At 41.3% G+C, this 20,610-nt stretch overlaps 2 protein-coding genes across 6 annotated transcripts; one reads left to right on the top strand and one right to left on the bottom strand.

The window, feature by feature from the left end:
- Positions 1-585: 585 nt before the first annotated feature.
- smcr8b (Smith-Magenis syndrome chromosome region, candidate 8b) lies at positions 586-11,477 on the top strand. The gene is made up of 6 exons (XM_073468501.1): positions 586-1,301; positions 2,805-3,217; positions 5,009-5,763; positions 5,962-6,411; positions 8,037-8,541; positions 9,142-11,477. The coding sequence occupies exons 1-6, from the start codon at positions 1,122-1,124 to the stop codon at positions 9,587-9,589; spliced, it is 2,751 nt and encodes a 916-aa protein (XP_073324602.1). The 5' UTR covers positions 586-1,121; the 3' UTR covers positions 9,590-11,477.
- Positions 11,463-20,097, bottom strand: LOC140998280 (uncharacterized). Of its 5 annotated transcripts, none has more exons than XM_073468539.1 (20): positions 20,019-20,097; positions 19,486-19,621; positions 19,025-19,163; positions 18,847-18,940; positions 17,590-17,740; positions 17,337-17,454; positions 16,899-17,024; positions 16,728-16,790; positions 16,447-16,569; positions 16,157-16,312; positions 16,004-16,057; positions 15,434-15,663; positions 15,252-15,331; positions 14,630-14,719; positions 14,452-14,532; positions 14,260-14,364; positions 13,954-14,059; positions 12,282-12,333; positions 11,974-12,026; positions 11,463-11,871 (listed from the first exon to the last, which is right to left on the bottom strand). In XM_073468539.1, exons 2-19 carry the CDS (start codon positions 19,610-19,612, stop codon positions 12,005-12,007), a joined length of 1,917 nt encoding a protein of 638 aa, XP_073324640.1. In that variant the 5' UTR covers positions 19,613-19,621; positions 20,019-20,097; the 3' UTR covers positions 11,463-11,871; positions 11,974-12,004. The 5 variants fall into 5 exon arrangements, with proteins under 5 accessions (XP_073324640.1, XP_073324615.1, XP_073324632.1 ...); XM_073468514.1 differs by lacking the exon at positions 11,463-11,871 and adding an exon at positions 12,607-12,679; XM_073468531.1 differs by lacking the exon at positions 11,463-11,871 and adding an exon at positions 12,607-12,679 and having other exon boundaries at positions 15,434-15,660.
- Between the last annotated feature and the right edge of the window lie 513 nt (positions 20,098-20,610).

Here is a 20,610-nt window from a genome sequence, read left to right as displayed (position 1 = left end):
GTCAGTGCATTCATACCCATAGTGTTCAAGCTTACACTCTCATATTTAAGTTTACTGTAACTGGTTGACTACATAAATTGCAGTTGGGATATCCTCCTTGCACTGTGCATCTTGCACATATTAGTCTAAATTTTTCAATTATTAATTTTTCTTTTAGATGTAATGTTTATTATACTATTCCCTGTACACTGAGAGCAAAATTAAGTCAAACTCCTTGTTTGTGTACACATAAAGCTGACTCTGAAACAAGCCCTTGTAGTAAAGTTAATGAACTTGAGTAAATTGTACGGAGTGGTCTCCTCCACCCACAGGACAAACAGAGTCCCTAATGAGTATGAAAAGGATGTAAAACATGTGATATTGGCCTTCACGGTCACCAGATCTCAACCCTATTAAGATTTTGGACAAACAAAATTCCCATACATGAATTACCTCAGGTTTTATTATTTTTAAACAAGTTCAAAACATTTACAAGCCCTTGTAGTAAAGCTAGTGTTTCTAACCGGAAGTTCAACAAAATCTATTTTACTTTGAAACTTCTGAGCGGAAGTGCGGACCTCCAGCCTGCTTTTCCATCAGCTGCCGCTTTCGCAACAGCCGCGAGCGGCATCGGCGCGTCCCCAGCCGGCGCCCGTCACATGGCTAAATATGGGCGTAGAGGGGTCAGCTTGCCGGCAAAACACACGACACCGAGGCACAAGTTTTTAGACTGAAAGTCGGCTCACTAACTACGGGAAAAAGAGGAACACTGGTCCCGGGACAGACGCGAGCTGAGCCGTGTGACTCGCAGCCCGCAGGGAACTTTCGCTTCTCCGCTGACTCTCCGCCGGTGACCGCTGCTCCGAGGCGCCGCTTGTTTACGTGACCGTCGCCGCTGAAAGGACGGAGATAAGACAGTTTTGACGTTTTACTTTGGCACAGCTTCGGTGTCCGTCACTTCAGTGAGTGTAGACAACTGCGCAACAAGTTTTAAACTCTCCGGTAAGTTGTTGGTCTGAACCGCTGACTCACGGACTGAAGGCCGGGCGGGCACCGGGGCGTCATGTTCGGTCAGTCCGGCGCAGAGTAGATCAAAGCGGATACAGCTTCTATGGGTTGACCCCCACAATCACTGTGTGGAGATGATCGGGTCACCGGACCTGCTGGCCTTCACCGGCACCGAGGGCTTTGGGGAAGGAGAGGAGGAGCAGGAGGCTGTACCTGAAGAGTTTTCTGTCCCCCTCTTACCCACGTCTCACCCCTGGACCTCCTCCGCCCAGTTTCACAGGGACTTCATACTGGTGGCTGAATTCTCAGAGCAGGTGTGTGCTTTTACTTTGGATAATAAAGTCCACCTGTAATGATGTATTTGAATCATTATGGGTATCAACCCTCACAGCTTTATAGTTTTATGATGTGAAGTATAGACCTGATCTGATCCCCTGGGGGAAGAAGTTTATTATAATAGTACCATTCAACCACAAAGTAATCCAAAGTGCTTTACAGAGCATTAGAAATGAATTCAAACTAAGACATTAACAGCATTTTAAAATTGCATTTAAAAGACAAAACTTTAAAGTAAAAATGCAAAAAATAACTGGTGTTACTGCAGATAAAGATCACAAAAGCATTAGAGGAAACAGGAAACAAAACAACACATTAAAGCTACGCTGATATACAAATACAGTTCAGTAGAGAGAGTGAACATTGTGAGAATAAGAAGGCTATAGGCCGTGCAATACCTGAGCCCAGCGTACATTAATGTGTTTTATGTGTGTTAATGTTGGTAAAAAAGAGCTCACTTCAACCTCATGTTTCTGTGCAAAGTATGAAAGTGAATAAGGTCATATATATTAACAATTATCATTATTCTACATCTAAGAACAAGAAATTCAATAACGTCAAGTACTCTCACACAATGCTCCGCCCACAACAATATCTGAAAAAAAATTGTACTTAAAAACAGTATTTGAGTAAATTGTACTGAGGTTTATTTCATCACTGGTTGTTAGAAATTTTGACACAAAGCTTTTTAATTTTTACTGCAAATGAATCCGTCCAAAATATCAGTTTTCAGTCTCCTTGATTTCTAATAATTGTTATCAGTATCAGCCCTGAAAAAGCCGTATCGGTGCCCCTACTGCAAATTAATATAAAGACATTCTGAGTTATCACCTTTATCCTATGATGAAACATTTCAGTCTTCATGGGAGTGGTCTCCTCCACCCACAGGACAAACAGAGTCCCTCATGAGTATGAAACAGATGTACAACATGTGTCATGGCCTACACGGTCACAAGATCTCAACCCTATTGAGATTTTGGACAAGCTTGTTAGACTATTTTGGCCAAACAAAATTCACATACATGAATTACCTCAGGTTTTATTATTTTTAAACAAGTTCAAAACATATAATTATGTTATATTTATTTCATTTCCATATGTCTTATACTTTTGTTTTTCTTTTAAAGATACATGCGTGTGGTTGTGTAGCTGCATTTCCTCAAAAAATGAATGTTGCAGCTCAGTGTTTTTTCGTGGTTAAGGTGTTGAAACTGATAGTGAGTGAGCTAAACTTTTATTCAGGAAGTGAGATGATTAATGAGATTAACTATCTGTTTTGTAAGAGAGATCTGAGAACACACATAAGAGTATAGTCTTAACAAGATGGAGTGAGTCAGTTATCAAAACACTTGGTGATTACTTTTGTGTGAAACGACTAATTGTTTCAGACCGACATCAGACCTCTTGATTGACACCGTAAAAGGGATTTTTCAATATTTTCTGATGTACTATAGATTTAAATAATGTAATAATGTCTCCAGGTTGGACCTAAGCCTGTGCTGACGATACCAGACGACCCCAGAGTCATCGGATCATTCGACCTCAACCACTTCTCCGTTCGCATCATGTCTGTGGACTACCAGGCGTCCGGCCCCGGGCCCGTCCCTCCTCCGTCCCCCGGCCCCCGCCTCAACTTCAGCGAGGACTCCAGAGTGATTCTCGGAGACTCAGCAGAGGACGCGTTTGCATACGTTCACCACATGACCCTGTATGACCTGGAGGCTCGGGGGATGGTGCGTCCTTTCTGCGTGGCGTACGTGTGCTCAGACCAGGCGAAGCTGATGGAGAACTTCTGTGAACTGTCGACGTGCTTCTCTCAGGCTGCTGACAGTCTCAAGACGGGAAACAGACAAGCGTTTTCTATGGAGCTGCAGAGGAAGTTACAAGAGCTCGAGTAAGATCAGAATATGCTCTCATGAAATCACAACGTAAAACTTTGATTCCAAAAAAGTTGGGTTGCTGTGGTTCTTCTCACTTTGTGTACAGCAGGCATGAAATTTATAGTGAGTTTACTTTTACAAAATACAATAAAGTTTAGCAGCTTGAACATGATTGTATCTTTGTACTGTATTCAATTGAACACAGGTTAAAAAAAAGATTTGCAAATCTTTGCATCCTTTTTGTTTACGTTCTACACAATGTCCCAACTTTTTTCGAATCAGGGTCGTGCATGTACCTACTGACTTACTGATACATTAGCATCCACCACTGGCTGTTTGGTTGATATTAACTGAGTATGATTATATCCATTTTGCAGGACACATCAACTGATAAGTAACAAGAAATTTAAGCACAGAAATCTCATAGAGATCTTTGGGATTTTCATAAAAATGTTTGTAAATAGCCTATATATCATTATTAATTATCTTTTTTTAACCAGCTCTGATACTGACCTCAAAATTCCAGTATTGGTTGGGTTTTTACTACATATCAAGGGCAATGGACGGTAATTGTCCACCCACACAGGTGATTTCAGGACTGATTAGACTTCTTCATAGGACTGTGTTGGTGTGTACAGACTCACTTGTCAGCATTTTGCACCTCTTCAGGAGGCAGAGATGTTTGACCTCGAGTGGGCGATAGAAACACTGTTTTGAAATGTAGTAATTGTTATTCTAGCTTGCTTCATCACAATATTTCATACATTATCACACTACAAGATGATTACACGATTATAATGTGTCTGTAGATTTAGCAGATGTCTCATTAGCCAGGTTAAGTGGAAACACCTGAAGTAAACTGGGAATATTTGAGGTCATCAAACTGAGTGTACCAAATGATAAATGTGAAGCTGCAGGGAAGCGACAGTTATGTCAGTAAAGTCAGTGAAGTGTTATCAGTCACATTAAGTGAAAACACGTTGGTTGTTGAAGGTGTGGTGTGTAAGGTTAGCCCTGACGTGTACATACTACAGTGTTTGCACATGTGGAGTGCATACAGTCCACGTAGTCATACTTTTCGGTTGAACCCTTGCAGATATGAGTTGCTGATGAAATTTATGTTGCACAGACCATTGAAGCCACACAGATGAGGAAAGTATTGGTTGTTCTTTTCTCCAGCTCAGCCAAGAAGTGAGAAGCATGCAGCAACATTTTATGATTGCAGCCGTTGATAATTTTAGTAATGATTTTTTTTCAGATTAATTGATTGTTTGGGGGAGAAAGTTTCACAAAGGAATTAAAAATGCCAGTCATGGTTTTTTCCTGAACACGAGGCGAGATCTTCAAATTGCTTGTTTTGTCTGAACAACAGTCTAGAATCGAAAGATATTCAATCTACATTGACATGAAACAGAGAAAAACATTTGTTTACTTTTTAGTAGCTACCTGAAAAGCTACCTTAAAGATCAATTAATATCAAACGTCTGTGTTTGGACGTCTGTGTGAACCCTTGTAGACTGAGGTGACAAAATCTAAGTTGGACTCTGGAAAGTATAAAACATGCTTACAGAGTAACTTAAGACCCCTTGCCTGACCTCCAGTGGTTTAACTTCTCGTATTGCCGCCGTGACATACAGGTGTACTCCCTAAACTTGGTGATATCACTGTTGGGTGGTTATAGATGCAGTAGAGTGAATTTTTAAACTTTGAACCAGACAGAGCAGTGAAATGCTGCTTTTCAGCCTGTCGGTTACTCTTACAGTCTGCTGACTAAATACGCATGCATCTCTCTCTGAATGTTTCAGGTACACACGGTTGACTCTGCAACAGGAGACAGATCATCCGAGGATGGTTAATGGCCTCACAGAGTCGGGAGAAAAAGCAGATGAGCTTGAAGCCGTGGAGCGTTCAATCTCAAATCATAGAGACCTCCTCCGCCAGGTCACTTCCTACCCAAACAGGAAGCTGAAACAGCCTGACTTCCTGCCCTACGACCCAGCTGACTCCCTCACGGATCCGATTGCGTTACTGCCTCCTCTTGAGCCCTGCCCCTCCCTCTCCACCTCCACCTCCACCTGCAGGTCTGAGCATCGTCTGAAGCCTCTACAGGAGCTTTGCAACGCCTACTTCCTGTCACTGATGAAGGAGCAGCTCGCTGACACAGAGCGCCGCTTACGTGGCGACAGGAGCATACTGCGAACTGCTCGTGTCACACATTCCTTGTCCAAGAGACTCACCCCCATCAACTTTCTGTTTGAGCTGTGGAGCCCAGAGGACGGTGATGAGGAGGAGGGAGACGGCGCTGAGGTGGAGCTGCGGAGGACGACAGGGACGAAGAGCAGCGTCGAGGCGTTTCAATCAGAACCGATGAGCCTGGAGTCGTTCTGCTCCTGTGTGGAGGAGATCCCGATCAAACTGGAGGCAGGTGAAGCTAGGACAGTGACCCCTGACAACAGTGTTGTCACGGAGATGACAGGAAGTGTGAGCAGTGGCGACAGCATTGAAGTGCTTGGGACCGAGAAGTCTTATCGGACGCAGCACGTCGACACAGACAGCAGAGGTACGAAACAATCAGTTGATTATTTGAATTTAATATATTTGTGACACTGTACACAAATGAGCGGTTACGGATAATGAATGAATGAATGAATGATTAATTGAAAAAATAATCCACATATTATTTGAGCTGCAGTCATATGTCAGTATAAACCCTCAAATATCCTTCTTTTAGCAGCTGACAATTCACTCTCCTCAACAGAAACACCAGATGGGATGATGGACACCTCTTACAGGCGAGCAGCAGTAGATGTAGGCAGCCGGCGTGTGCGAGCGTACGCCAAACGAGCCAACAGTGAGGACAGCATCGAGGTACTGAGCACCACCGAGTCCATCATTCCTGACGACCTCACCGCCATCGAAGAGGAAGAGGCGGAGTACCAATCTCTAAGTAACGGCTTTGGAAATGAAGAAGAGGTACTGACGGACTATAAATGTGGCGATGTCCTCAAGGAGGAGAAGACTTTGAATACAACAGCTTCGAATGAACGACCTGTTCAGGAGGATGACAGTCTCGTTGACAGATATGAGACCTTAAAGCAAATAACTGTCAGTAGTGAGATTACAATCAAAGAGGAGCAGGTCAGTGAGGGTCTGAGCAGCAGTCAAGTCCATGAAGACCAACCTGAGAAGACGTCCAGACTACTGCAAGGTAATACATTTGTTACAACATTTGTCTTTTAAACACAATTTTAAGACTATGTAGACACTGAAGTAAACATTTCCATCCATGCATTGAGGTCATTCTGCTCCTGTTTGGAGGGAGACCACTGTCAACAATCAATTTTTAAATGTGCAAAACGAGTGGAGAGAGAAAATCTGCATTTTTTTAAATGTAGCGTCGCAAGTTGCCAGTATGCTTCAGAAACACACATGCACACACCTTTTTCGACGTTGGATTAGGGGGTTTTGTCCCGACCATTTCTTTAACCTTCCGAAACCAACAGTCCAGCATTCATATCCGGTTCACACTGTGATTTTTCTCGCTGTGTAAGGTGAAAGAAGTCAAGGTTGAAAGAACTCTTTTTCATTTGTTACACATCTATCATCACCCAACCTTTACAGTCCATAGCCTCTGGCAAATAGCAGAGTGCAGGGAGGCCTGAGGACGAGCAAGAGAGCTGATATTTCAGACTGCAACTCAGAGTAGTGATCAAGGAGTCAAACTCTAGTGGCAGCTAACAGCAGCCAGTAAGTGAGCAGAACTGAGGTTGTTACTGGTTTCCAAAGTGGAAAAACAGTGCAGCTTGAGAAATGATCAAAAGCTCTACAAGTATATTTCGTCAAAATATCTCATTACATTTAGCGTAAGAGACAATCCTCGAGAAAGTAACATTTTGGTGACTTGTTTTTAGACGTTTTTCACTTTTTCATTGGTCAATTTGGTCACTTATTACAAGCAAAAGAAACACCGTAAATTCACAGTTTAAAAAAAAACGTATTTTTGAAGTGGCATTTTTGCAAGTGTTATTTTCCTTAAAGGAACAGTTCACCTTTTTATGTTTAAATTGTTTAATTGTTTAAGTCCCCATCTACTTCAGTTGGTTAGGCTGTTTTGCTGTGAAGCTCCAGAAATGATAAAAGAAATGATGAAATCATTTTTAAAAAGCTGAAAGAAATCTGCTTTTCAGAGACTTGATTTGTAAACCACACCGGCTGTTTCTTGAGATGTAGGAGTTTTGAAAGGAGATGAATCCTCCCCTAAAAACAAGCAGTTGTGGGGTGTCCGGTTTTGGTAGTTTCAGCCATTATTTCCATTTGTTATAGCAGTTAAAATACTCACCAAATCAATCGCTGAGATCTGGGAACACAACATCATAGCTACAGCAAAGTCCGACGGGACAAGAAACACAAGCAGATAATCTGATTTATTTACAACCTAATTGTCCAAGTCGCTTCATTTGGATGTAAAGGTAAGTGCACTGAAAATAATAAGATTCTTCCCTCAGTGCTCAGGAGACGTTTGGTATGTCAAAGTTGAACCAGGAAGTCAGTCTGCATAGTGTGACGAATGTTAACAAAAGACAGCTTGTGTGATTTTAGCACTTCCTTAGTTTTCACTTCCAGATAACTCTCTTTAAAACCTGTCTGATCCTCTGACTGCTCATGTTTCTTGCCACATTGGTGTTGCCACACACTGAATGAGAGTCTTGTAATAATTCAGTCAGTACAATGTTATTTTTATTGATAGAAATGAGGGACAAGACTATGGAAATGTTACCCGTTATAAACCAGAGATATCTTTTAATATGTAATAAATGTCATCATTGTTTTTAGCTGAAGAAGCTGTGGACTCGACGCCTCAGTGGCCTGAAGTCCACCAGACGGTGCAGACGGTGCCTGACCTTCATGTGAACTTCGCCCCGACTGTCACCCTGGCGGAGGTTGAACAGTGGTGTCCCCCTAGCGCTCCTCTCAGGCTGCTGAGCATCGACGAGGCGTCTGACTGCAACAGCTTCACCGGCTCCTCGGACCCGCCCACTCCCACCCGAAATATCCACAGCAACATCCGCTCAGACAGGAAGAGGAGGAGGAAGGCAGGACTCAGAGCCCTCAGGTTCCTCAAACAGAACTCGTTCTCCCAGCATGCCGTGTTTTGCCTCCTGAGCGGCCGGCCACTGGTCGTCATCGGAGGAGATGAGGGTTTTGTGAGGAAACTGGTGGATGCTCTGAGTCTCTTCCTGCCTGCTCCTGGTCCTGAGGGAAATGCTGTGATGATGTGTTTGACGACACCGCTTCAACTGACCGACCTGCTCACCTGGAGACTGATAGGAATACACAGGTACTCCATAAGACGGCTCATCACCTATCTTTGTATATATATTTAGTTTCATGTCCTATTAATCTCATTACAAAATTACCATTTTTTTAATGTTGAGATGCTCTGACAGCTTTTGTGTTGTGTGCTTGCTTATATTTGTCTGTCAGAAATACTTCATAGCCGAGCAGTAAATAATAGTTTATTCAAGCTGGTAATATTTAGTCCTTTTTTTGAGTCTTTGTTGGGTTGCCTTAATGTCCTAATAGTTAGGGTTTAAGAAAATAATAACAAACTGTTTACCAAATTAGGAAAACTGCATGAGCAAGGAGGAGAATCAGTCGCACAGGTAGAGCTGCAACGATCGGTCAATTAATCGGTTGGACGAAAGACCTCGACAGTCCTCTAGAGGGCAGTTTTGTGGGAGAAGGGAAAATGTTGTGTAGCGTTTCATGCCATCTAGAAATTAGATTTATTAAAGAATGTCATAGTTCTTAATTAAAGTATCAAATGAATGTAATTGCAGCTTTAAAAGTATTATTCTAAGACCTGATCGTGCACAGCCCTCAGGAAGCACAAAACTTCCCCTTTGCTTCCATTCTCTCTTTCTCCTCTTCTTCCCAGATCACCCTCCGGCTCGTCTGCCAGCATCCTTCACTCTCTGACTCGCTACAGTCGTTATCTGGCCCTGTTGGACCTGGACCAGAGGACGCTGCACTGCCCGTCATACTCCGGCTCTCTCGTCAGCAGGCTGGCCGACCCTAACACCGGCATCAGCCGAGGCCTCACCTACCTGCTGCACCTGGAGAGCTGCCTGACTGCTCTGGCCAACCAGGCTCTGCTGTACGCGTTTCATCCCGCTTTACAACGTCCAACAACTGCTGGAGGGAAGGACGGTTCAGAGAAAGAGGACTTCCTGTTCAAACGGGGTATCTGCAGCAGTGTGAGCGATTTGAGAGTGATGCATTTCCTGTCTGACCTCATCAAACAGCGCCATGCAGGACGTGGACCGCCGGTTTTAAGGTTTTCTTACAGCTCAAGTCACCTGCACAGAAATACATATGCAGCATAATAAGGTGTAAAGATAATCTATTCAAATATCTTCAACTAAAAGCACTGATTTCTCTGTGATAATGACTGAGACAGAGTTGTGTCATTTGCCACCGTGAACATGCTAAAACACAAGAATCAAGCTTATTTGTTTTTATCTGCAGTGTTAAATTTTAGTTTGTATGCATGATTTTTACTCCATGATGCTGAGTCAGACACGAACCTCTGGATTACTGAACGCAGATGCACTAGTGCCTCGCAAGCACCAAAGACTTTGACATGCTGGAGGCCTCTACAGCTGAAGCACTGGACTATTTTATGAAGTATGTTTTTAAAATGAAGGTTGATCACTGAATCCATAATTGAGCCACATATGAAGACTGTATCATTTAAAAACAACAGATCTGAGATTACTGTTACACCAGCGTGGTATTGTTGCTTGTGTGTGGATCTCGGTGGTCCAATTATTTACTAACACCCTCGAATGTATCTAGTCCGTCAGGTCTGTTGCTCTGTCATTTAACTATTAACCAGCATGGCTGTCGTTTTTAAATGATCACCAAGTGTTTCTGACACGTCGGCCAATGAAAGTCGGTCATTGTCTACTCACCCAATGACGATGGAAACTCTGGTGCTGGAGCTTCACAGCAAAAAGGCATCGCAATCTCCCAAACAACTGAAGTAGATGAAGATTTGTCTTAACATAAAATGGATCCATACAGCTCCTTTTCACTGGAGGTGCTTAGCTAATAGAGTTAGCACACATCCCATCTGAAGTGGGTGCATGAGCTGGACTTTTTGTTCTGTTGTTTAATGTTTTAAAACAAGTCTCCATCTACTTCAGTTGTTTTGGAAAATGCTGCAACGTTTTCTGGGCTACAAAACTTCACATTCACATTTAGCAAACGCTTTTGTCCAAAGCGACTTACAATAAGTACATTTTGTCACAAGAAAGAAACCACAACATATCACTGTCGATAAAGTAGAAAAGAAAAAATAGAAACAATTTTCAAGCCCTCATCGGAGCATGGTAGCTGCTATTTATCAAGGATACCTTAAGTACATAAGTGCTATGGTTTACCTGACTTTCCATCTGCATGGGGAGTAGATAATGACTGAATTTTTATTTTTGGGTGAACTTATCCTTTAATGTGACTGACATGAAACTATAGAGGGTCTTAATTTTAGCCTCACTTGCCTGCTTTACTAAACAAACCTAAAACCAGCTGGACGTGTCGCTGTGCGTCAGTTAAGATTTTACTGATATGCCTGAAAAGTTTAAAAACTTTGGGAAATTTGTCTTGGCGACAGTGAGATGAGAAGATTTTTTACTAGTTGCACACTTATATCGAGAAAAGAAGCCAGCAGCAATGTAATTTAGTTCAGGGGGAGTCTGGGTCTGTCCAAGACCAGCGTGTCTAAAGCTCTCTGACACAACACATTATGCCTCCTCTGTTTAATCTGTACAAAAAACAAAGTTTAAAATGACAAATTCACATTTTACACCCAAAATTTTTACTCGACATTAGTCTGAAAAAGGATCCATTATCTCACCTTATAAATCTGGACTTAAAATGCATGGTGCATTACGTCGTACTTGTGTTTTTTTTAAAAATAGCACATAAATTCTAGTTTAAAAAGTTAAAACTGCACAGAGGCTTTAGCGAGCAGTCAACATTATTACTCCATGTGATTTGTTCTGGACAACACAGGTTTAAAAACATGATTTAAATGGCAGCTGAGTTAATGACAGAGAAACGGCCTTGTTTTACACTGTACTTTTATATTTGTTACTGTATTGATGCAAATATGAGCCGATTTTAGTGTGTGTGTGTGTATTTAGAAAATAAAGTGATGTATTTTACATTGGGATTATAAATTAAACAATGAAGCAGTCCAGAGCAACCAACGCTTTATTTTCCTTTTCTATTAATAAAAAGTAAATTTTTCCGTTTATTTACCAACAAATAATTGCCTCTTATGATCATTTATAAAAGTCGATATCCAAAAGTATCTCCTGACAGTAATTAACGTAAAAACCACTCTGAAATCCCCAAAAACCCAAAATCAGTTCTAGACTGTCAGCGCGCTGAAAAAAAACACTGAAAAAGTCATTAAAGAATGAAGCAACATAAAGTGTCTTGATAATGTTGTTAAATTAATAACAATCAGGATGTGTTCAAAGTCTCGTCAAAAACTGCGTCTGTCGCACGTCGACCCGTCGCTTATCCAGCTCGGCCCGTCTGGAGGAGAGTGCTGCGACCTCGGTCTTTGCCAGAGACATCAGTGTGGAATCAGGCCCATCTACAACAACCAACGACAAAATACATGTAATCCAACACTAGTTTAAAAGGAGGCTTCACATCAAATGTTGAATTTATTGCACATCTGAGAAGTGAGACTTACAGTCCGATTGTTTTTTGTGCAAATGGAGCCATTAATGTGAGAGAGAATCAGCCCTGAGGGAGGAGAAAAAACTTTGAAGACACATTCACCAACAATTGTGAAATGATGCGTTTCAGTGACAAATACAAAGAGAGACCTCCACAGGGTTCCCTCATTTACAGTTGGCCTGATAAATAATATAGATTATTATAGATAAATTACTCATCGTTAAAAAAGAAAAAAGACAACATTTTTACTTTCAACGTGGATCTTGATACCAAAGAAAAGACTTGGAGGAAGGTTCAGTGGATGAGAGTTGTGGGACTTACAGCTGACTCTGCAACACTTGGGAGGAGAAGAGTTTAACAGGCACTGGGCTGCCTACAGGAGGGAAAAGACAGAATGTTAAATTAACACATAAATGAAGATGCGCTGAAGGATCACCACATGTGACAGAGCAACTTACAGTAGGTGCTGATCACCGCCACATCAGGACAGGTCATGGAAAACAAGGCAACAGATCAGACCCACAGCCTTCGACTAACTTCTACAATCCAGTATAAAAAGGAACAGAGAAACTCTGATCTGAGCGGTTTTTCTAGCTCAAAGGGTTGTGGTGCTTTTGTTGCAGCAGATAAATTAAATATGACTCACTGGTCCCCGCTCTCTGTTGAAGAAGACTGAGTGGGTGCAAGGGCGCGAAGAAAGGGTAACAAATTATCCCCATCTGACAGAGAAACAAAGAAATACAATGTTTTGTGGCTGTGTTGAACCTCGAAGCAGACGGTTTCTGTACTCAAGAACTGTTTCATCCTCATTCACAGATACAGTCAAGAGGTTTTTTTTTACCCTTACTGGCTCTGTAGAGTGCATCTTTGTATTCTTCATCTTGTGCTTTATGAGCACCAAGAGCAAAGGGGTGATGACTGCAGAGAACATCGTGTTGGTTTCAATAATGGCAGATGGGAAAAGATGACGACTATGATAATAACAACCTCATGCTTTGTAATAAATAAAGACTTTTACTTTTAACAAAGGATCAATGTCATCGTGACAATAATTGGGTTAAATTACATTGAACAAGGGGCTGTTGTGAGGCATCCAAATTTGTAAGTAAGTGCCGAGTTGGATATGTTGGCTCCGCTGTTTGATCAGTGCTGCGCAAACTCTTGCTCCAAGATGGCAGCGCTAATATTCGGGATATTTTAGGATTCGTTTTTTGCACAGAGGAAGTGAAGACCTGTCGTCCGTCTTCACTTACTGTATAATGTATCTGACACATTGACATAAATACTGGCATAGAGCAGTGCGCGTATCCCGAGCCACCTTATTTTTCATGAACAAAACACTTCAGGTCCTGGTTCGAAACTATGACCTCGTTTACTTAAATTCATGGCATGAAGACAAGATTAACAGAGAGAGTGAGTCAGCTGGAAAGAACACGCATCATTGTGTTGGATTTGTTGGAAGTACAAAACACAAGTAGTGGTATCAAGTAGTATCAAAATGATCAAATGTCAGACTCAGACCCAAATTCTGCCGTCATACAGGGGGTCTAAAACACTTTTGGATGATCTGATGAAGACTTGAAAGCACACTGTGGCCATTATAGAGCAGTGGTACTGACTGTGCTACAGACCTGTGGGGTTGCAAGTCTGTTCAGTTTCTACGTGCTACCACTAGAGGTCGCCAACGGATGCAAAAATGTGTTTTACTTGCATCGTATTTAAACCATCTCAATCTCTACCAACATTAAAATGCTGTTGATCATATAAATACACTTTTGTACTTTGAATTAAGCAGGATTGTGAATCCTTTACTGGTAACAGAGTATTTTTACATTGTTGTATTTGTACTCTTAAGTAAAAGATCTGAATACTTATTTCATTTCTGCTGTCCTGCTGATAAAACCTTGTTTGATCATTCAACCCCCAGTTAATGAGAATGGCAGTTTAGTGCACTCATTTCCTAAGAGGAGCAGATGCACACACACACACTCACCTGTTGTGTTTTGCATCTCCTGTGAGACCTCCTGGAAGAAGGAGCTGAGACGTTCTGCACTGGAGGACAAACTCTCCCACAGCCACTCGAGAGCCCACGCATTCTCCTGACGGACAGAAATGGTATTGGTTGGAATTTTTACATCCTCATTTCGGCTTCATGGCTCCTCGAGAATTATCACGAGATGTTATTTATATAATTTCAGCCATAGATGGAAGTATAGGAGATGATAAGGAACGTGGAAACTGTGGACTACATGTCTACCAACAGGATAGAGACCGAGGAATTAGAGGAAGAGGAGATTACCTTAAACGTATTGAGCACAGGGAGGGCTGGACTCAGAGCAGAATTAAGGATTCTCAAACTTAAAGCCCCCGTTACTAACAGCAACAAGGCCTGATCTGGGTACACCTGTAAACACAAACACACATATCAACTGTTTTTACCTTACCCACTCATAACGCCAAAGAGTTTAAGCGTAGATCAGAGCGGCCGTACCTCCAGAAAGGCTCGTGGGATCGTCAATGTGTTTGACAAGTGCTGGTCGCGCAGGACAGAACTCACAACAGCCTTTGCTCCCTTAAGAAGAACAAAAAAGAATGAAAAACATCTACAGCTTAAAACAAACAATGATACATTTTTAAAAATCAGCTGTTAATGAATAAGAAATACGCACATGTAGGAACTGTGTGCTCGGCGCTGGTAGAGCGGAGGCTGAACCACGAGCTGTGTTGACGACTGTGAGTAAACTGGTCCAACACTGAGACTGAAGCAGAAAGAGATCAGACGTACAATCACACATTAGAACAGGCTGATGAGGGCTGATTTAAACAAAAATCTTCCCTACTGGACAGAATGTTGAACATTGGATGCAGATCACTCACATATATTTTGGAAATGTCAAAAAATTGTAATGTTTTGGAAAAAGGTACACAAATACTACAGAAGATACTATGATACGATGTCCCTGTGAGCTGTATGGTACTATATGTAATTTAAGAGGGAAAATGTACTGACTAGGGATAGGTATCTTGTTAAATTAATGTTATAAATACTGTACGGATTTTTTTGATGACTTTGTTGAGTCTTCCTCCTGCTGCCTTGATATTTTACCAGCAGGGTTCTTCAAAAAAGTTTCAGACTGCATGACTCCAGATCTGCTACAGATTGTCAACATGTCTCTTCTCTCAGGCGTCTTCCCCCAAGCCATCTGCAGTCATTAAACCACTCCTGAAGCTGATGTTTTTATCTTTTAATCTGTTGTGAAACTGAGCAGTGACTAGTGTTTGTAGACTCACATCAGTGAAGACAGCAGAGCAATATCTCTGAACCCTGAGCCCAAACTTCACCAGTGCATCACGCTCCAACGGCACAGTACCTAAAGAGAGAAGAATTTGACTTCTGAGAAAATCCTTTTTTTTTTTTTTTTTTTTTAAAAAAGACGTTTTAAGTAAAAATCTATAATCTATCTATGTCTGACCTTTTATTCGCTCCCATGCCGCTTCAGGATAGCAGAGCTGTGATGGCTGACTGACCACCACCTTTGGTGCTGTTGCCGTTTTGAAGATGAAGAGATAAAAGAGGAAGAGCTGGGGCGTGAGGCGAGAGGCGGGTGCGTTCACTGAGGTGAAGAAACTGAACAGAGCGGACGTAAAGTCTCCCTCCAGGCACCTGAAGAAAGGGATGAGGTCCTTTAGCTGCTGGAGGCTGCTGGAGAAACACATCAAATGCCAAAAACTAGGCGTCACCAGTCATGTCTGAATAATATATGAATATATTCATGAGATTTTATTTTGAAAGGCTATGGCTGCACTCTTTTATAAACAGGGAGCTGAACCATCATATGTTTATGTACCCATGTCATTTAAAAATATGCTTTAGCAGCACAAACCCAAATTTTGAACTATTGCCAATTTTATTCTACAACAAAAACATTCACTGACACAAACAAAACTGAATTAACTAAGCAAAAATGTAACATTATAAAATATTATCATTTAGATAGAGGAAAGTTACTCTTATTTGAGTATGTTTATTATCGACTACTCACAATTGGGAATCATCAGTCTGGACGACTCGCAGGTAGCGGCACAATTCTCTGTACCTGCAGCCAGAGACAACACAGCCAGGTTTTATAAGCATTTGAAAATGGAAAAATTGTGTGTGTCTATGATGCATCTGAGTGTGTGTATCCACTTTGTACCTGTGCTGTTCCTGTAGTAATTCCGTTCTCAGTAGAACTACAGAAATCTGTTCGATCAGGACGTCCTTCTTGCCTTTGTCTTTGCGGACGCCCGACACATTCTGACCCTTCAGCACAGACACCAGCAGGACGTCATCCCACGGCCGGACACACAGGCTGAAACACAAACACAAAAAAGTTATAATAATACACAAAAATGCTTTAATTTGTAACTTGGGGGGAAAATAAAGAAATACACATACACAAGCTTAAATGAACCGCTGTGTTGCAGGCACATTTAAAACACACACCTGTTCTTCAAGCACTTCAGCTCAGCTGGGAAAAATAATTTCTTGTAAAAATCCTGCAGTTTACGGGTGAATTCTGGGGTAAAGTCAGTCATTACCATCTGTCTCTGCAGGGCTGATATTACCCTGAAAAACCCAAATACACACATGGAAGAAGAGGATAAATATCTTAATGAATTAATTATAGACAGGACACTAGAGGGGTTTTGTGTGTGTGTGTGTGTGTGTGTGTGTGTGTGTGTGTGTGTGTGTGTGTGTGTGTGTGTGTGTGTGTCTGTACGTACCTATTGAGTAACAGCACTTTGGCCTCAGCAGGATTCGCCATTGGAGACTTTCTAATGAAATTCCTGTTAAGAAAATTAATACACAGAAAATTCTTAAATGTGAAGACAACCAATTATCTATAACCTTTAATGCTACTGTGTGTGTGTGTGTGTGTGTGTGTATGTGTGTACCCTGAGATTGGAAAATGTCGAATAAAGTCCTCGGCGGCTCCTAGTCTCATGATGGCAGCTGCTCTGTCGTTCTGTTTATCTGCTTTGTTCAGGAACGACGACACAAGCTCGTACACAGGCGTATAACTACAAAATAAACATTTAAATGAAGCCAAAATTCAACAACTTTTCATTTGTTTATAATAACGGTGTTTGAAATGTGACATGTGAAGTTGGTACAGATTGGTATCAAAAACAGAGTTGAGGTTCAAAAGTCTTAATACGTTTGGTCATATGGTGAATCCAACAAATACTGGATGGACATTTGGTTTAAATATTCATGGATGAGGATGAATCTTAATGACTTCATGGATTTAAAAAAAAAAAGTTCATAAATAAAGAAAAGATTTCTGTCAAATAAATGGTGTAAGAAGATTATCTGCAGGAGGTTACACTCACTCGTAGATGAGGCCTTGCTCTTTTGGTAGGCTCAGACCATATTCCTCCACCGCCTTTCCCTTCATGTAGGACGTGAACTGTGCAGCGAGCTCTTGTCTGAAGCTCTGAAGCATTGTATCTGGACAAGAGGAAGACAGTGAACAATGGCAGTGAACAGACAGACATTGAATTACAATAACACAACAAGTGGTTCAGACTGAGGTTTTCAAGATCTGAATCTCATATCTATGTCTACATGCGCTAGAGGAAGTACCTGCAAGTCTGAGATGTGCGTCTGTTTCAGACAGTGTGAGGTTGAAAGTCTTCAGTCCTCCCAGCAGCGCACAGTTTCTGTGGTTGTTCCAGAAGTCGCTTCGCTTGTGGCTGTTGCAGTGGCACACGCCGCTGTAACACCACATTCCACACTGAACACACACACACACACACACACACACACACAGAGGACAACAACATTAATGCAACTACAAATAAATGTGTTTATTTTGTCACAGCTGCTTCAAACACGTGTTGCAGGAGCTTTTTTTCTTAATTTGTCATCAAGTTCCAAAATAATATGCCGATAAATTTCAAACAGACCTGAAATAACTATAAAGAAAATCACCTTTGTGCAGCTTATGACGTTCAGATTTTCATAAAAATAAATCAGAGATATGTCTTGAAACCACAGGGTGACTCACCATAGTGAGAGTACAAGCCTGTGACAGCAGTGACACTATATATTCCAACATCATTTATCACATCTCTCTCTGTAATTTCTGTAGCTGCCTCCGAGTGAAGCAGGAAACTTTCAGTTTCACAGAACTTCATGGACAGCTGAGACAGAAGCAAGAAGCACACACTCTGAATTATATAGGCCAACAGCATCATGAATGCATGTATTCTAACAGCTATGACGTGACAAAAGGCAAAAGCTACCAGAGAGCAGAACAGCTCAGCGAGAATGTTTAATTACATTTTCCTAACTTTTAAAAGGACAACACCATTTGACAACATCTCGTAAATGCGCCGGTGTCATTCAAAACCAATCAATCAATGTTTACAGTGAAGGAGGGAAACACCTGTGTAAGTACTACAGAGCAACAAACGATTTGTTAGTGTTTTATTAGATAATACTAGACTGAAAACGTGAGTAAACACCTCTTTGAGTGTCAACATCAGGTGTTAGCAGTCTATCTATGTTATAACACTGCTGCTTATTGCCATTCAGCGAAATTGCTCCTCTTAACCTCAAAGATGTATGAAAGCAATGCATCTCATAAATGTTTCGGTGTGGTACAGTGGCTTGTGGTGACGGTGCACACTTTGGAGAGTTCACACATTACAAATGAAAGCTGATCATTGTCTAGTGAATAAGACAAAACTGATGCAATGCTGGAAAAGAGAAGAATTACACCCCTTTTTAAGCATACATTTAGTTTTGATGTGTTAATGTTTGTGCTGTGCATTATTCCCCAAAGACAAGTCAAAGTGGCTGTGTGCACAGTTTACAGACTTCAACGCCAATACATACTGTTGATGCCAGCTTGTCGCAGATATAGCAGAAGCACTGATCGCAAATGAGCTGGTTACCAGCCACAGGAGCACCAGTTTCATGGTCTGTGGCCCTGAGAAGAAGAAGAGACGCGGTGTGATTGTCTCTTACTGAGAGAAACAAAGTACTGATCATTATTGTGGGGTAATCTACTCACGTGAAAGGATGTATGGGACAGTCATAGCGCGCATGAGGCAGCACCTCAGCACGGCGGGAGAAGGTAACAACCAGGTCTTCATCCAGGGCACTGGGAGTTAAAGCACAGTCTGAAATACAGGAAGAACAGGTGGTGACCACTGACAATAGGGGTAGACCGGGCCAATATTCAAGATTTTCCAGTTATCGGTATCTGTGATTTTCGGTCAGATTGCCAACAAAATAAACAAATATAAAAATGTGCTACTTTGGCTCTGATGCAACATCCTCTCACAACAATATCTGATTGGTAACATGTCAAAATTAAATACAGGAACAATCTGAATCTGCAAAGTGACTAAATGTATCAAATGAATGTAGTGGAGAGGAAGTATAAAGTAGCAGAAAATGGAAACACTCAAGTAAAGTACCTCAAAAATATCTACAGACACAAACAGGCTGGTGTGTAAAGTAAACACTTACCACTTTTCTTCACATCCTCCACCTCCACGATGAGAACAGAGGGTTCACTGCAGGATATATCATAGTCTTCATCATCATCATCATCACTGAGGATGATTATTTCTCCACTGTCCACCGCTGTACACATCAGAAATGTCTAGCAGGAGAAAGGAAAAGGAAAGGCAATAATTACCAGGAGTCTTTGAACGAGTGAGTCGCACATCATCAAACCCTTCACGTGTTGTAAAACTGGACTGTTATGATTTTAGGAGGAGACTTGTTCAATATCAATCAAATTTTAAAGGGCATATAACCTGTACGATCAATCTCGTCTGCGTTATTCTGCAGCGGTAACTTTCCGACAAACGGAGCAAACAACGCTGCTTGTTTCTCACTTCTCAGAAGCTAGCTAGCTCTCTTCAGGGCAGGAAACAGAGAGTTATGTTGTCAACAAGTGTTCGCGCTTGTCCTCTTTACGAGAAAATAAAGTAACGTCAACCGGATAAAACATATTTCAATGACGTGTACTTGTGTGAGCGACATAATTATCTTACCTTCGTTGTCTTTTAAACAAAATAAATAAGTTGTTTTTGGCGCCCGTCGCTCTCGGTTCACACCATCACCGGATGTGACGTTTTTATTCTTCTTCGTCGGCTTTTTTGCAAACCAGAATATCGGTGCATTACCGCCATCTACCGGACAGCGGTGTAGCGCCGTGGATACTATGAGCAGTGTTCACACCCCTGATGTTTTCACCTTTTATTGCTTTATATCATGGTTAATATAATTTGGCTTTTTTGACAAGAATTTACAATAAAAAAAACACTTTAATGTCAAAGTGAACGCAGATTTCTACAAAGTAATGTCAATTAATTAAAATATATATAACATAAAAAAGAGATTGCATTATTATTATTATTATTATTACATTATACTATATTATTATACTATTAATACAGTATATTTTGGATTTTGGGATATTTTAGTGTTTCACCTGATTGAACACATTTCATTTGACTTTTAATGCATATTCATGCACATGCATATGTGCACCCATATCCCAATATCCCTCACTAATTTTGAGTAGTTGTAATGGCCAAAAATGAAAGAATAAATAAATAAATGTTCTGTGCTAAAACCTGTTCA

The sequence above is a fragment of the Pagrus major genome, chromosome 1, assembly GCF_040436345.1.
Source record: "Pagrus major chromosome 1, Pma_NU_1.0".
Classification (NCBI taxonomy): Eukaryota; Metazoa; Chordata; class Actinopteri; order Spariformes; family Sparidae; genus Pagrus; species Pagrus major.
Note: the sequence above shows the minus strand (reverse complement) of the source record. Positions and strands in the feature narration are given on the sequence as shown.

What these genes read in the sequence shown, in the direction of transcription:
- smcr8b (XM_073468501.1), top strand. Translation starts at nt 1,122, where the DNA reads ATGATCGGGTCACCGGACCTGCTGGCCTTCACCGGCACCGAGGGCTTT. An exon ending in TGGCTGAATTCTCAGAGCAG is followed by an intron (nt 1,302 to 2,804) that starts GTGTGTGCTTTT and finishes TAATGTCTCCAG; the next exon opens with GTTGGACCTAAGCCTGTGCT. An exon ending in GACGTCCAGACTACTGCAAG is followed by an intron (nt 6,412 to 8,036) that starts GTAATACATTTG and finishes CATTGTTTTTAG; the next exon opens with CTGAAGAAGCTGTGGACTCG.
- LOC140998280 (XM_073468514.1), bottom strand. Translation starts at nt 19,612, where the DNA reads ATGTGTACAGCGGTGGACAGTGGAGAAATAATCATCCTCAGTGATGAT. An exon ending in CTGAAGTGCTTGAAGAACAG is followed by an intron (nt 16,313 to 16,446) that starts GTGTGTGTTTTA and finishes TTTGTGTTTCAG; the next exon opens with CCTGTGTGTCCGGCCGTGGG. An exon ending in CGAGCACACAGTTCCTACAT is followed by an intron (nt 14,533 to 14,629) that starts GTGCGTATTTCT and finishes GTTCTTCTTAAG; the next exon opens with GGAGCAAAGGCTGTTGTGAG.